This window comes from Symphalangus syndactylus, chromosome 14, assembly GCF_028878055.3.
Source record: "Symphalangus syndactylus isolate Jambi chromosome 14, NHGRI_mSymSyn1-v2.1_pri, whole genome shotgun sequence".
NCBI classification, from domain to species: domain Eukaryota; kingdom Metazoa; phylum Chordata; class Mammalia; order Primates; family Hylobatidae; genus Symphalangus; species Symphalangus syndactylus.
The window spans coordinates 71,170,843-71,186,780 of record NC_072436.2 but is presented as its reverse complement, the minus strand read 5'-3'; the positions used below and the strand labels follow the sequence as shown (position 1 = coordinate 71,186,780).

At 42.6% G+C, this 15,938-nt stretch overlaps 1 protein-coding gene across 2 annotated transcripts in view; it reads left to right on the top strand.

The window, feature by feature from the left end:
- ANTXR1 (ANTXR cell adhesion molecule 1) overlaps positions 1-12,382 on the top strand; it is a 244,955-nt gene extending 232,573 nt beyond the window's left edge. For both annotated transcript variants that reach the window (XM_055241678.1, XM_055241681.2), the window contains one exon: positions 8,445-12,382. In XM_055241678.1, the coding sequence (XP_055097653.1) occupies positions 8,445-8,705 (261 nt within the window). In that variant the 3' untranslated portion in view covers positions 8,706-12,382. The remainder of the gene's footprint in view (positions 1-8,444) is intronic.
- The last annotated feature ends 3,556 nt before the right edge of the window (positions 12,383-15,938 follow it).

Below are 15,938 nucleotides of genomic sequence, written 5' to 3'. Positions count from 1 at the left end.
GGAAAAAAAAAGAAAATGACAGGGGAGAAATGGTCACAGTAAACTACTTTAAAACTTTTATACAGGATGATCCCGTTTTCGTAAATAAATCCACCACTGGGTGTGTGTGTTCCGTAAAGATAAGCACAAAATATTAATTCTGAATGCTATAATTTAACATTTCCTTCTCCCTTCCTCTTCTTTTTTCATTGTGTATTTTTCAAATCTTCAACAAAGAAAACAAAGAACTGTGTAATCGGATAGAAAAAGGGGATTTTATTGTTAAATAAGTCATATCTCAACATTAATTCTTGACAAACCTTGTATTTACACATGTCCCACTAAAGAGATGCCATTTTTATTTCTACCCTTTCCTTCATTTTTCTAGTTTCCTCGTGTTACCAAATATTTCCTGTGTGCTTTCATCTTACCCTCGGTTCTGGCATCCACAGACATTATTATGGAGAACGTGCCAGTATGTGTGTCAGCAAAATGAATCAAATAACTAAAAGAGTTGACCTTGGATCCCTTTCCATGAACAGCACATAAAAGGCAGGCTATTATGAGATTTATAGGCAGGGCAAGTTTGAGGTGGAGAAAAGGGAGCCGAGAAGGATCAGAGCATCACCACTCACAACACACCCTTCTCTTTGCCCATGGCTCCAGCTTTGGGGAAAGGGAAGGAGCAAGACAGGGTCTCGCTCTGTTGCCCAGGCTGGAATGCACCACAGCGGTGCCATGATAGCCCACTGCAGCCTCAAACTCTTGGGCATCCTTCTGCCTCAGCCTCCCAAGTAGCTAGGGCTAAAGGCACACACATCAGGCTAATTTTTTTTATTTTTTGTAGACACAGGGTCTCACTGTGTTGCCAGGCTGGTCTCTAACTCCTGGGCTAAAGTGATCTGCCTGCGTTGGCCTCCTAAAGTGCTGAGATTACAGGCATGAGCCACCTCACCTAGCCAGAAAGATAACTTTGAATGTGTCTGTGTATCTACACATTTTTATGTATACAGGTATACATATTTTATACATACCTCTATCTATACATATGTAGACATACGTATGTATGTATATGCACGTTTTTATTTATATATATGTGTGTGTGTGTGTGTGCACGTGTATGAATTTTACATGGAAAACCAAAATATCAAAGTGAAAGGGAAAGGCTGAAAGCAGGAAGACTGGTTTACTTGGTGGCCAAGCGTTAGAAGATGAGCAACAATGAGGGCAGGGCAGAAGAATGAGTATGAAGGGTCTTTATGAAACAGAATCAGAGCTTTCTCTGCTTCTCCCTGACTGTGGCAGAAGATGGCTGCTCCCTTATCCCCAGGTTCCCACTTTACATTCCCTGTATTCAAATGATCAGTCCTCACTAACTAACTACCTGTCACTCAGTGGTCATTCCAAATTCGCAGGAGAGAGAATCTGATCGGTCTAGCTCAGCATAGTTGTCCAATCAACTGGTCCAATCAACTGTGGCCAAACTCAGGGTCACAGATCACAAATGTGGTTGCTGGGGTCCATTTGACTACTGTCTGTCTTCACCTGTAGACTATATTCTTCATGAGGACAGGGACCTCAACATTTGCTTAATACTGTCTGCAGCACCTTTGAGGACATAGCCGGCACTTAAAACCCATTTGTCAAAAGGATAAATGCGTAAATAAATTAACAAATGAAGAGAATCATAGGGTAGAAGGCTAACTATTAAGTCATCCAATCCAGCCATCCATTCATTGTTCATGTGTTTAATTCATCAGTAGAGCACCACCTTCGGCAGGATTATGTCAATTGCCTTCAATATGACGATGAGGTTTTGTGGTCTAGCCTGAGTTCACAAGAATGATTTAAGTTAGAAACTATGCTCATAATTCCAAACAACTGACTTTGGAAACCTAATTCATTAGTAACTTGAGAAATACCTACAGCCCTCCAAACAAGATAATCAATGGGAGAACTAGGCCAGAGAGAAAAGGTATTTGTCAGAGGAAACTTGGCATATATGTTATACTTTTACAATCTAATTATTTTAGTGTTCTTCCTGTGAAATCCAATTTCCTTAGATGACCTCTGTTCATAGGAAACTATTTGGTTTAATCTGTGGGAGCCATAGCATATTTTTAACCATCTCCGAAGTCCAGCTCCCTCTCCACGGAGCGTGCCTGATGCCCAAACAGATGTCTCATAACACTCAGCACACACGAGCTCACCACTGGCAAGTCTTTTGCACACAATCGGCCCATACCTCTTCTCACATCTCCCTGTCATCCCACAAACCCAAATTCAGAAGTTGCAGGCAAGCTCAAACTCTTACCACAATAATAGAAAAGCAGAAGGTAGACCTCCAATTTTGAAGTTTCAGTTTATTAATATTTTTAAAAATCTAATGACCAACCAGAAAATATGCAATACAAAGCATTAGCCAAACTAATTAGTATAAAGAAATGTGCAAACTGGCTGCCCCAAAAGAATTCAGATGAAATTATCCAAGGAAAAGGTTTCAAAGGAATTCAAATTTTGATGGAGGCCAGGTGCGGTGGCTCACACCTATAATCCCAGCACTTTGGGAGGCTGAAGTTGGCGGATCACCTGAGGTCAGGTGTTTGAGACCAGCCTGGCCAACATGGCAAAACCCCGTCTCTACTAAAAATACAAAAAAATTAGCCAGGCGTGGTGTCACATGCCTGTAATTCCAGCTACTTGGGAGGCTGAGGCAGGAGAATCACTTGAACCCGGGAGGCGGAGGTTGTAGTGAGCCGAGATCACTCTCACAGAGTAAGACTCTATCTCAAAAAAAAAAAAAAATGTTGATGGAATTATAGAATATTAGGGCTAAAGGGCCCTTGAACGTCATCTAGCCAGTACAACTTTATTGGACAGATGAAGAAACCGAGGCCCACAGAGAGAAAGTGACTTGCCCCAGGTTTCACAGTGAGTATGTTAGTGGCAGAACTAGAGGTAGAACTCTGCCTCCTGACCGCAACCCACAAGGCAGACCACAGTGCCCAGCACCAGTGTCCTGTCTCTATACGCCTCAGACCATCAATGCCTGGAGTTCAAACCCAGGGAAATCCAGAATCTGATCAACAAGGTCTTTCATCCTGACCATTTCATCGTAACCATTTCAGAATATGTCACCGCCAATTTAGGCAAAGCTTTTTGTTGAGGAACAATTTCCCTTGATAAAGCAATCAAAGGTAACCCAAAAAGTATTTTTAGAGGTAACATTACCTTTCAAGTGTGGAAGCCAAGGGAAGTACGTAGGATTCTTGCCATCCTTTCTCCAAGAACCTAGGAGATGTCCAAGGAGACCACGGGGAGGTGACTGAGAAGCCCTAAACTCATAGCTGTGTTCATGGACCCTTGACCTTTGGAGAGCCTAAACCTGCAGGGGAAAAATCAGAGCTTTCTAAGACAACTTGCTGCACCTCAGAGCTCTGGTGTGTGAGCAGTATTTGTTGAGTGCCAACTTGAACTTGAACTTGGGCTGTTTAGAGCAACACTAGGCTCCAGAGGAGAAGCCCTTGAGGCTGCCTCAGAGGTGCTCAGCAACCAGTTAAGGAGCAATGTTTCTAATGGGAGACATTTAGAGAAGAGTTCCACATGGCAAATTATATCCTCATTGAACAAATATTTGTGGAGGGCATAGGGTGGACCAGGCTGGACATCTTGCAAGAAAAGAGTAAGACATCAATTGAAAGACATAAGCACAGACCAGATCCCAAAGGGCTGTGTATGCCAGTGGAGGTGGTTTGGCTTTTCTTTTAAAGGTGATGGGGAATCACTGAAGAATTTTGAGCTGGAGAGTGAATTGACCAGACCTAGGTTTGGGAAGAATCGCTTGACTGTGTCAAGAGCTGCTGGATTGTGGTCAAGTGCTACACTGCGTGATGCTATCTACAAGTCTTTCAAGAAATCATTTGCACTTTCAGTCTATATTCAGGCATACAGTATGAAGAGGATGAGTTTCTGAGGCAAACAGAGCTAGGTTTTAATCCCACTCTGCCACTTACTGGCTGTGGAGTCTTGAGCAAGTTATTTAAATAGGTGTGAGACTTTAGGTTTTTTTTTCTGTACAATGAAAATAATGATGCTTAACTGGCAGAGTTTTGATGATAAATAAAGACGCTAATGTACCTGGACATTTCAAATAGTCCTCCCACCACCATTAGATACAGCCAAATCAAAATGGCACTTTCAAGCCTAGGAGGAAAGCCAGCTGGCATCCTGCTAAGCCTTCATTTAGCTGGAGATACTGTTGCATTTTCTTCTTAGAATTTAATCTGAGAAATTTTTGCTAATGTGTGAAAATAATTGGCATTCATTCCTGTAAATGAGGATGCTGAGGTAAACTGAGGTCAAAGCCAAATCTTGGATCTGAACCAAACCACCCACAACCAATACTGTAGAAAATAAAACTGGGTCACAAAGACCAGTGTTATGAAGTGAGAGTTCCAATCGTCCTAGCAACCTCTTAACCAAACACTGGTGCAGATTTGCTGGCCTACATGACACTGAGAACATCTGGCCTTTCTATTATCCTCTTGCAAGCAAAAAACGATGTTGTGTAAACTGATCTTTAGGCCAATTATATGGTCTAAATGTTACCGTGTTTGTGCTGGCACCTCTGACTCCAGGTTTTAAGAACTTATTGTAACCACACCCCTCTTACGAAGACTGTGGGTCTTACTGTATATTACCCCAGGGATTTATTGATGCCGAGTCTGCACCTTTTTTCAGGAAGATAAATTCAACATCAGTTAAATGTGTGTGCAGTGCACTGTGGGAGGTCCTATAAGAAATAAGTTACAGGACTTAGTGGCAATAGGAGGAGAGAACAGACATAAGAGAGCAGGCTCTAGGGGCTGCTTTGTTTTTCCCTACATTTTTGCTACGTTTTTTTCTATTTACCAGTTTTATTATAGAAGCTGGGTGTGGAGTATAGAAGCTCTAGCCTGCAGCTCACTCAGAAGGCACTAAACTAGGAGTTGGAACATCTGATACCACCACCAACTGGCCTTTCCACCACAGACAGGGTCTGATTTTGTCTGCGCTTCCCCACCTGCAGAGAGACAGCACTAGACTCCATTTACTAAACACAATGCACCAGGCACTGTTCCAAGCCCTTTATAACACTGATTAAGGGAGTCCTCCTAATACCTGTAAGTGACAGGCGGTATGATTACCCCCACCTCACATCACACTGTGGGGTGTCCCACAGTGGGGACCAGGAAGAAGCTGTGAGCTTGCCCCCTCCCCTCTGGCTGCTTGATGACAGCTCTGGGCTTTTGTGCTCAGCTCTAAAGGACCAGGTGGTGGGGAGCGGGGGGAGGGTCTATAATGAACCACAGCACAGTGCTGTGGAGTAGGTGACCCATGGGTGCACCCCTAGGGTGTTACTGACCAGAGGACTCTCTGCCTCCACCATCACCATTTTACCCCACCCCATCTCCATCCCTCTGCCGCTCTGGCCAAGACACCACGGCGGCAGCTGGAAGTGCTAACCTCAGGTCTTCCTCCCCACCTCACTCCCCCACAGCCCCTACTGCCCTCTTTCATCCCATCTTCAGGGGACAGATGTGAGAGACCATCTTTTAGTCTGTGGATGCTTTCGACTGTTTTGAAAACCCCTGGGAATCCTAACGTGGGTTACGAACAGAGATATTGGCAGAAGAAGGCTGGGAGCTCCTGATTTTGTCTCTGGACAAAACAGCCTCTGGTAAAAACAGTAGAGTGACTTATTTCAATTGAACAGAATAAGTACATGAGCTTCTGGATTTATTAATTAATTAGCCTCCCCTCTTGGCCAGCCTGGTGGCCAGCTCTAAAAGAGATCTGAAGCCAGATGAGCACTCGACCCCAGGCACCAGCAGCTCCTCCCCAGGATGAGGGTTTCCCTTCATCTTTAAAGGACGTGAATCTCTTGAGCCTCTCTGTCTGACTTAGCATGTCTAGGAACGAAGGGCAGAACAGATAGCACAGTAAATCCCAGCTCTAAATTGTCGTCACGGGAATTCATCACAGATGGTAATCATTAGGGCCCTCACATCGTAAAGGAAAGCTTTATCCAGAATCATAAATAAACTGTAACCAAGGCTTAGATTTATAAAGCTATAAAAGAGGGCAGCTTGAACAGCCGGGAATGTACAGTACTGGGTTACAAAATCGGCATCATGCCTGAAAGGCTGGACATAAACCGGGAGCTCTGGGCAGTGCAGCAAGGAGGGGGTAAATTCCTTCTGCAGTGAGTGGAACCCCAGTCAGAGCCTCCCCCACTTAGCACCTGGTTTAATCACATGAAATGCAAGCTCAGAGAAACAGGGGTGCTGGCATCTAAACATAGCATTGCAACTCCTAAACCAATTGCAGTGCCATCAAATTTGGCCCTTCCTCACCAAGATGCCCTCTGACTAATGCTATGTCCTAGGAATTAATTTTCAGTTTATTGCGAAGGTTTCCCACCCCCTACTTTTCCTGAGTGCTTCAAACAACTCTGTTTTTACCAAGAGTCCCTGTACCATGCAGAACACCCTGTGAGGCTGTAAGTTGTGGAGCAGCAAAGCACAAAACAAGGCTGCAGCCTTCCAGAAGTTTCTCATCTGGCCAAGGAGGCAAGGCATTGACAGATGAAATAACTGTAGTATGCAGGCTGCAACGTGTGGTGTAGGCTGTAACTAGAGAACTCAAGGAAGCAAAGGGTAAGTGGAGGCTGGAGTCACTGTGGGGGAAATGTGTGGAGGAAAAGGGACATGATTTATGACTTGAAGGATGCACGGGGCTGTGCACAGGGAGGGAAGGTTTGCTCAGCATGCGGCTCGTCCCTGCTGTGGCCCAAGTCTCTAATAACACACACTCATTTTCCTCTTGTCCTAGAGCTAATTTAAGCAGCAATTGTCCCCCAAATTCCACACCTCACTCTCTTCATTCTCATTCAGGCTCATCCCTAAAGGCCTGGAAAGGGAAACTCTGTGCTCTCTGGACATATCTTGTTCAGGCTGGACACCACAGGATAATGTCCATCCTGGAGCACGTGGCCAGGAACAATTCCACACCCCAGCCCCAGGCCCAGCATAGAGGGCAGCCTCAGAGAGAAGCAACCCCACCCCGGCCGCAGTGGGGAGCAATTCTGTAGGCATCCAGACATGCCAGAGAGAGAACAATAAGATGCCCCACAGGCTTGGGAAGTGAGGGAGGCCAGGAGCCCTCAGGAGGGCGGCTACCCACCCAGGCAAGTGGCCAAGCGAAGAGAGCTCACACCAGCACGGAACACAGTGAGCAGGAGAACCCGTCTCCCCTCCGTTGCAGAGCTGAGTGTTGCACAGAAGTTCCTGAGTACCAGATGAGACTAGGGGTATCTACTGGGGGACAGAGAAAGCATGCCTGTGACTCTGGAGAGCAGAGCAGAGACACTGTAGGGGAGACAGGGCTACTTAAGGCTGGCTATGGACGCTGACTTTCAGGAGGCTGCTGTAAGGGGTTCCAGGGTCTTCTCTGCATTGTTCAGTTGAGTACCGAAGAAGGGTAGGAGAAAAGCCGAATTCAGGGTAGATGCCTGCTTGGCAATAGAATGTCCCCAGGTTGTATTGCTTAAGGTACACAGATTGTCAGTTCCTGTGACAACAACTAAGAGTACCTGCACAGGTGCAGCCGCATGTAGAAGAGGGATTCCCACAGCCAGAACAAGGGCAGGATAAACTGTTTATTATTTACTAGCACTGTGGAGAAGGCAAGGCATGGATGAGGAAGCTGTATTGATCACATCAGTAGAGATAGCTGCCTCCTTCATTCATTACCCGGAACAAGTGTTTGAGAGGGCACAGGTGAGGTAAATGCATCAGGGCCTCCATGACAAATCCAATCACAGATTCTAGCTACATCCTTGAATTACAATGTAGGAGAAGCTCGTGGTGTTAACCTTCTGCCATTTCCAGGCATGTAATTGAAATAATCAAAATAAATTACTTTTGTTTATGAAATTTGAGGACCCCTTCCAGAAGGCAAAGTAGCAGCAGGAAGAATAATTCTGGAGTCTATTTTGGGTTAGAATCACCAACCCCACCTCTTCCTAGTTGTGTGGCCTTGAAAAAGTAACTTCACTTTTCTGAACCTCTGTTTCCTCATCTGTGCAATGGAACAGTTAATAATACCCGGTTAGCAGGGCTGTTGAGGAGATTCAGTTTGATGACCTCTGTACACAGCACCCGGTTAAGGTCAGTCTCCTTCCCTTTATCCCACTTGAGAGAGTTAGACTCCAGGAAAAGATGAATTTTAACAGTTTTGCAACACAGTCCGGGAAAAGGAAGTGGGGAGCTCACTTGTCCTCAAGTTCTACTATGTGCCACTAGAGAGTTGTCACCAACAGGGGCCGGCTTTCCACATATTTCTTGCAAGCCGCCCACCACAGCACCACAGGCCCCAATGTGAGGCCGTCCGCTCACGTTTCCTTCTCTCCAATTCTCTTCTAGGGGCGCTGCATCAACTTCACCAGGGTCAAGAACAACCAGCCAGCCAAGTACCCACTCAACAACGCCTACCACACCTCCTCGCCGCCTCCTGCCCCCATCTACACCCCCCCACCTCCTGCACCCCACTGCCCTCCCCCGCCCCCCAGCGCCCCCACCCCTCCCATCCCATCCCCACCTTCCACCCTTCCCCCTCCTCCCCAGGCTCCACCTCCCAACAGGGCACCTCCTCCCTCCCGCCCTCCTCCAAGGCCTTCTGTCTAGAGCCCAAAGTTCCTGCTCTGGGCTCTCTCAGAAACTTCAGGAGGTGTTAGAACAAGTCTTTCCAGTTAGAGAAGAGGAGTGGTGATAAAGCCCACTGACCTTCACACATTCTAAAAATTGGTTGGCAATGCCAGTATACCAACAATCTTGATCAGCGGAAAGAAACAGATATTTTAAATTGCCAGAAAACAAATGGTGAGGCAACTACAGTCAGATTTATAGCCAGCCATCTATCACCTCTAGAAGGTTCCAGAGACAGTGAAACTGCAAGATGCTCTCAACAGGATTATGTCTCATGGAGACCAGTAAGAAAATCATTTATCTGAGGGTGAAATACAGAGTTGGATAAGAAATACATTGCTGGGTTTCTAAAATGCTGCCTTCCTGCCTCTACTCCACCTCCATCCCTGGACTTTGGACCCTTGGCCTAGGAGCCTAAGGACTTTCACCCCTGTGCACCACCCAAGAAAGAGGAAAGCTTTGCCTACAACTTTGGAAATGCTGGGGTCCCTGGTATGGTAAGAAACTCAACATCAGATGGGTATGCAAAAGGATGTTCTCCTGGGATTTGCAGGTATATAAAAAATGTATGGCATCTTTTCCTTGCAAATTCTTCCAGTTTCCAAGCGAGAAGGGGAGCAGGTGTTTACTGATGGAAAAGGTATGTTGCTATGTTGATGTGTAAGTGAAATCAGTTGTGTGCAATAGACAGGGGCGTATTTATGGGAGCATCAGCCAGTTTCTAAAACCCACAGGCCATCAGCAGCTAGAGGTGGCTGGCTTTGGCCAGACATGGACCCTAAATCAACAGACAATGGCATTGTTGAAGAGCAACCTGTTAATGATTCATGTTAAAAATCAAGGTTTGGCTTCAGTTTAAATCACTTGAGGTATGAAGTTTATCCTGTTTTCCAGAGATAAACGTAAGTTGATCTTCCCAAAATACCATCATTAGGACCTATCACACAATATCACTAGTTTTTTTGTTGTTGTTTTTTTCTTGGTAAAGCCATGCACCAGAGACTTCTGGGTAGAGCTGAAAGACAATGGTCCTGACATAATAAGGATCTTTGATTAACCCCCATAAGGCATGTGTGTGTATACAAATATATTTCTCTTTGGCTTTTCAACATAGAACCTCAGCTGTTAACCAAGGGGAAATACATCAGATCTGCAACACAGAAATGCTCTGCCTGAAATTTCCACCATGCCTAGGACTCACCCCATTTATCCAGGTCTTTCTGGATCTGTTTAATCAATAAGCCCTATAATCACTTGGTAAACACTGGGCTTCATCACCCCGGGGTAAAAACAGAGATCGTTGTCGTGGACCTCCTGCATCAGCCTATTCAAAATTATCTCCCTCCCTAGCTTTCCACAAGTCCTAAAATTCCTGTCCCAAGCCCCCCAAATTCTCAAATCTTTTCTGGAACAAAGCAGAATATAAAATAAATATAAATTTAGTGGCTTGGGCTATGGTCTCCAAAGATCCTTCAAAAATACATCAAGCCAGCTTCATTCACTCACTTTACTTAAAACAGAGATATAAGGGCCTGGGATGCATTTATTTTATCAATACCAATTTTTGTGGCCATGGCACACATTGCTAATCAATCACAGCACTATTTCCTATTAAGCCCACTGATTTATTCACAATCCTTCTCAAATTACAATTCCAAAGAGCCGCCACTCAACAGTCAGATGAACCCAACAGTCAGATGAGAGAAATGAACCCTACTTGCTATCTCTACCTTAGAAAGCAAAAACAAACAGGAGTTTCCAGGGAGAATGGGAAAGCCAGGGGCCATAAAAGGTACAGTCAGGGGAAAATAGATCCAGGCAGAGTGCCTTAGTCAGGGACCACGGGCGCTGAATCTGCAGTGCCAACGCCAAACTGACATATCTCCAGGTGTACCTCCAACCCTAGCCTTCTCCCACAGCTGCCTACAACAGAGTCTCCCAGCCTTCTCAGAGAGCTAAAACCAGAGATTTCCAGACTCATGAAAGCAACCCCCTAGCCTCTCCCCAACCCTGCCGCATTGTCTATTTTTTTTAGAACACTAGGCTTCTTCTTTCATGTAGTTCCTCATAAGCAGGGGCCAGAATATCTCAGCCACCTGCAGTGACATTGCTGGACCCCTGAAAACCATTCCATAGGAGAATGGGTTCCCCAGGCTCACAGTGTAGACATTGAGCCCATCACAACTGTTTTGACTGCTGGCAGTCTAAAACAGTCCACCCCCTGATGGCACTGCCGCGTGATTCCCGCGGCCATTCAGAAGTTCAAGCCAAGATGCTGACGTTGCTGAGCAACGAGATGGTGAGCATCAGTGCAAATGCACCATTCAGCACATCAGTCATATGCCCAGTGCAGTTACAAGATGTTGTTTCAGCAAAGAGTTTTAATGGAATAGGGAACTGCAAATGTATGATGATTTTGAAAAGGCTCAGCAGGATTTGTTCTTAAAACCGACTCGGTGTGTCATCCCCGGTTATTTAGAATTACAGTTAAGGAGGAGAAACTTCTATAAGACTGTATGAACAAGGTGATATCTTCATAGTGGGCTATTACAGGCAGGAAAATGTTATAACTGGTTTACAAAATCCATCAATACTTGTGTCATTCCCTGTAAAAGGCAAGAAACAAGTGATTATGATCAGGAAACTGCACAAAATTATTGTTTTCAGCCCCCGTGTTATTGTCCTTTTGAACTGTTTTTTTTTATTAAAGCCAAATTTGTGTTGTATATATTCGTATTCCATGTGTTAGATGGAAGCATTTCCTATCCAGTGTGAATAAAAAGAACAGTTGTAGTAAATTATTATAAAGCCGATGATATTTCATGGCAGGTTATTCTACCAAGCTGTGCTTGTTGGTTTTTCCCATGACTGTATTGCTTTTATAAATGTACAAATAGTTACTGAAATGACGAGACTCTTGTTTGCACAGCATTAATAAGAACCTTGTTAAGAACCATATTCTGTTGACAGCCAGCTCACAGTTTCTTGCCTGAAGCTTGGTGCACCCTCCAGTGAGACACAAGATCTCTCTTTTACCAAAGTTAAGAACAGAGCTGGTGGATTAATTAATAGTCTTGGATATCTGGCCATGGGTAATCTCATTGTAACTATCATTAGAATGGGCAGAGATGATCTTGAAGTGTCACATACACTAAAGTCCAAACACTATGTCAGATGGGGGTAAAATCCATTAAAGAACAGGAAAAAATAATTATAAGATAATAAGCAAATGTTTCAGCCCAAAGTCAACCCAGTTAAAAAAAATTAATGCTGTGTAAAAGGGTGGAATTCGTTTGCAAACTATATAAAGATATATGCAGTAAAAAGTCTGTTAATGCACATCCTGTGGGAATGGAGTGTTCTAACCAATTGCCTTTTCTTGTTATCTGAGCTCTGCTATATTATCATACTCAGATAACCAAATTAAAAGAATTAGAATATGATTTTTAATACACTTAACATTAAACTCTTCTAACTCTTTCTTCTTTCTGTGATAATTCAGAAGATAGTTATGGATCTTCAATGCCTCTGAGTCATTGTTATAAAAAATCAGTTATCACTATACCATGCTATAGGAGACTGGGCAAAACCTGTACAATGACAACCCTGGAAGTTGCTTTTTTTAAAAAAATAATAAATTTCTCTAATCAACTCTTTTTTCTGGTTACTTGTCTGTTTGTTATAAAAATAAACTGCAACATATTCAAGTCCTCAATATCCTGATCATAATACAGTGGTTGCTGTGCTATACATTAAATTACATTTCTCAAATGATTTCATGCCTTCCACTAATTTCTCTACTGTCTGGATTACTGTCATTTCTTCCTTGGCTGTCAGACATTCAAAATATTTTTTATTTCTCATAACAAATTTCAAATCAAAAATGTAATCCATGCTAAGGGAAAATAAATAAAAAGTGAAAACAGAACAAACAGGAAAAATATACTGCATCAGTTAGGATTGTGTTTGGCTAACGTAGCAGAAAGGCAAGTAGGATTGATTTTACAAGGAGTCCAGAGATTTGCAGCAACCCAGGAACCAGACAGTGCTGTGGACAGTGCTGCAATAAATACCCTTCTATGTATATCTCAAAATCCTTGTATTGCTTCTGCATTTCTGATACGACTCACTTTTATCCCTCCTAGCAGTTTTAATTCGGCTCCTCCATTTAAATATTTTGTAGGTAGAAGAGCATCTCCTTCTAGTTCCTGAAGTTCTTTGTAAGATCTCATTAAGCCTTGAATACATCTTAATTGGAATAAAACCATCCACAAACAGAAAGTCATGCCACAAATTTTTTCTAAGTTTTCATTAGTATTTGCTTTTTAATAGGTGTGGGTATGAACACATTTAAACATTATGTCTTTAATAAGTGTGTTTTGGGGGTTATTTTGAGACAGGACCTTACTCTGTCACCCAGGCTGGAGTGCAGTGATGCAATCGTGGCTTACTGCAGCCTCAAACCCCCGGGGCTCAAGCAGTTCTCCCACTTCACCTTCCCAAGTAGCTGGGACTATATGCATATTCCACCACACCTGGCGTGTGTATGTGTGTGTGTGTGGATTTTTTGTTTGTTTTTAGAGATAAGGTCTCACTGTGTTGCCCAGGCTGGTCTCAAACTCCTGGCCTCAAGTGATCCTCCTGCCTCAGACTCCCAATAGTAAATGGTTTTGAGATAATGGGTTAGAAATTTTAAAAGAAACAGGAAAAGCTGGAGCCCTACCTCAACTCCTTACACCAAAATAAATTCTAACTGAATTTAAGTGTAACAAATAAAGCTAGAAAAGTACTAGAATTGTGAAAAAAGTATTCTGTATGGTATAAAGAATGTTAAAATCCTACACATTGTTTTCATGATCAATCAACTTTGTCATGAAATTGCTTGAAATAACCCTGAGTAATGCTCCAATGCATTAAGTTGAACAAAGGAACCATTAATAACAGGAATAAGATCATTTATCGGGTGCTAACTGTGAACATGAATTTGAGATCCACCGTTTTTCACTAATCTGTCTTCAGATAAATCTGTTTTGTGGAGTATCACTTAGATATAAAACAATCAGAATAATACTTTGTCCATCTAAATACATTATAAACAAGGTATCACTCAACAGTTACTATATATTTGGTATAAGGGTATAGAGTTGGCATATGACAAACATGATTTTTATTCTCTTTACAACTGTATTGTAATTTTTATGCTGACTACAATTGTACTGTGTTGTTTTGAATCACCACACCGCATCCCAGGTTATCATATCTAAACAAATTAGAAGCCTTATGATTCCACTACTGTGATCTTTGATTCCTTTCTCTTTTTTTCCTCAAAATTCAAGTAGTCACTAAGTTATAAAGATTCTTCCCTCTCTACTTAAGTTGGGACATTTTAGTTTTTGGAGTTTGAAAGTATGCATCTCCTTTTAAGTGCCATTTTTCAGTGTACTTATAAAGCAATCGCTGAGCTAACACAATTTTCTCTGAGTCACTTGAGAGCTGAAAGCAAGGGTCTGTTAAAAGATATTCAGTTCCCCTTCCTGTGTCCATGCGTTCTCATTGTTCAATTCCCACCTATGAGTGAGAACATGTGGTGTTTGGTTTTTCGTCCTTGTGATAGTTTACTGAGAATGATGATTTCCAGTTTCATCCATGTCCCTACAAAGGACATGAACTCATCATTTTTTATGGCTGCGTAGTATTCCAAATGACGAGTTAATGGGTGCAGCACACCAACATGGCACATGTATACATATGTAACAAACCTGCACATTGTGCACATGTACCCTAAAATTTAAAGTATAATAATAATAAAATAAAATAAAAATAAAAATAAAAAAAGATATTCAGTTAATTGTGCACATTCAGTACTTTAGCCAGCATCTTTAGTTGGGACTTCTTTGTAAACATTAAAATAGATGCAACTCATAAAATATATTTTCCTTTGGGTAGTTAAGTAGTTTACATTCTTGCAAAGGATTTTTAAAGTACAAGAAATGCTGGTTGTGAGGGCTGAGTGCAGAAAACATTTCACTTTCTTCTGAAAAAGAAGTTGTAAGACAAGAGAACTGTCAACCACCTATGATGAGTCCCTTCCAAAAATGTGCACCCCCAAGAGTAGCCAGGAAACCCTATACAGCCCCTAACTTCACATTTTTTAAAAAATACAAGCACTGTGTGGCATTCGCTTCCCTGTGAATCCCACCCCAACTTTGCAGGATACTGAGTCCATGTCTTTTTGCTTAGTTTTACTCTTAACATTATTTACAAGACACCTGTAAATGTAAAAGACTGGTGTGAAATTAATGATAATCTGCATTTCCAGCCAAGCTCCTGTGGAGATAAATATTCCATGCAAACCCAAAGTGTGGCTCATAAATAAGATGAGGTAGAAGCACCCACATTCATCTGACATTGCAGGAAGGGGCTTCTCCTGGCTGGTGTGGACTCTGTTCAATTCCTCTTCTTCTAAATGCTGGCCAAGATGGTGGGTCTCAAACCTCAGGTGAATAAACCCATCCCTAAGGGGAGTGATGTAGGTCCTAGTCATCTCTCCAGGAAGAGAAATTCTTTTTCCTACTTCAAATGGGCATTGTAAGCATTTGCCACAAATAATCCTTTCTGATGCCATATACTAGATTGCCTTCGCCACTCTGGGCAGAATTGAGTGTTATGAGCACTTCTGGCCATTGTCAGTGCCTGTGTTATATTTGACCCCAGTGATGTAATCACTACAAGAAATAAGACTGCAAAGCTCCAGGAGATTTTGATTCCACCTCCTATACTTGTCAGACACTTTCACTTGCCCCATGAAAGCTACCTCAACAAATGCTCACTCTCAACAGGCCCTGGCCACTCTACATGTTACTTCTGTGACTGTTGGTTTTCAGTGCATTCTAATGTTTAGATCAGTGTTTTTATAGGGTCCTTCAATATTTGCTTTTATGAGATCCTTAAAAGAGAATTATCTCTGTTTAATCTTGGACCATTAGTAAAAACAAAAAGTGATCTTATCACTATGTCTTAGTGTGATGAGTTTTTTAAAAAAACTTAACTTCCTTAGCAATTCAGGAATACGGAGGAAAAAAGCAACATCATTAACTTGATAAAATATATCTACCATGAACCTACAGGAAATATACTTAACATAAAATATTTTTAAATATTACCTTTAAAATCAAAAAGAAAAAGATTCCAACCATCACTGTTATTGTCCAC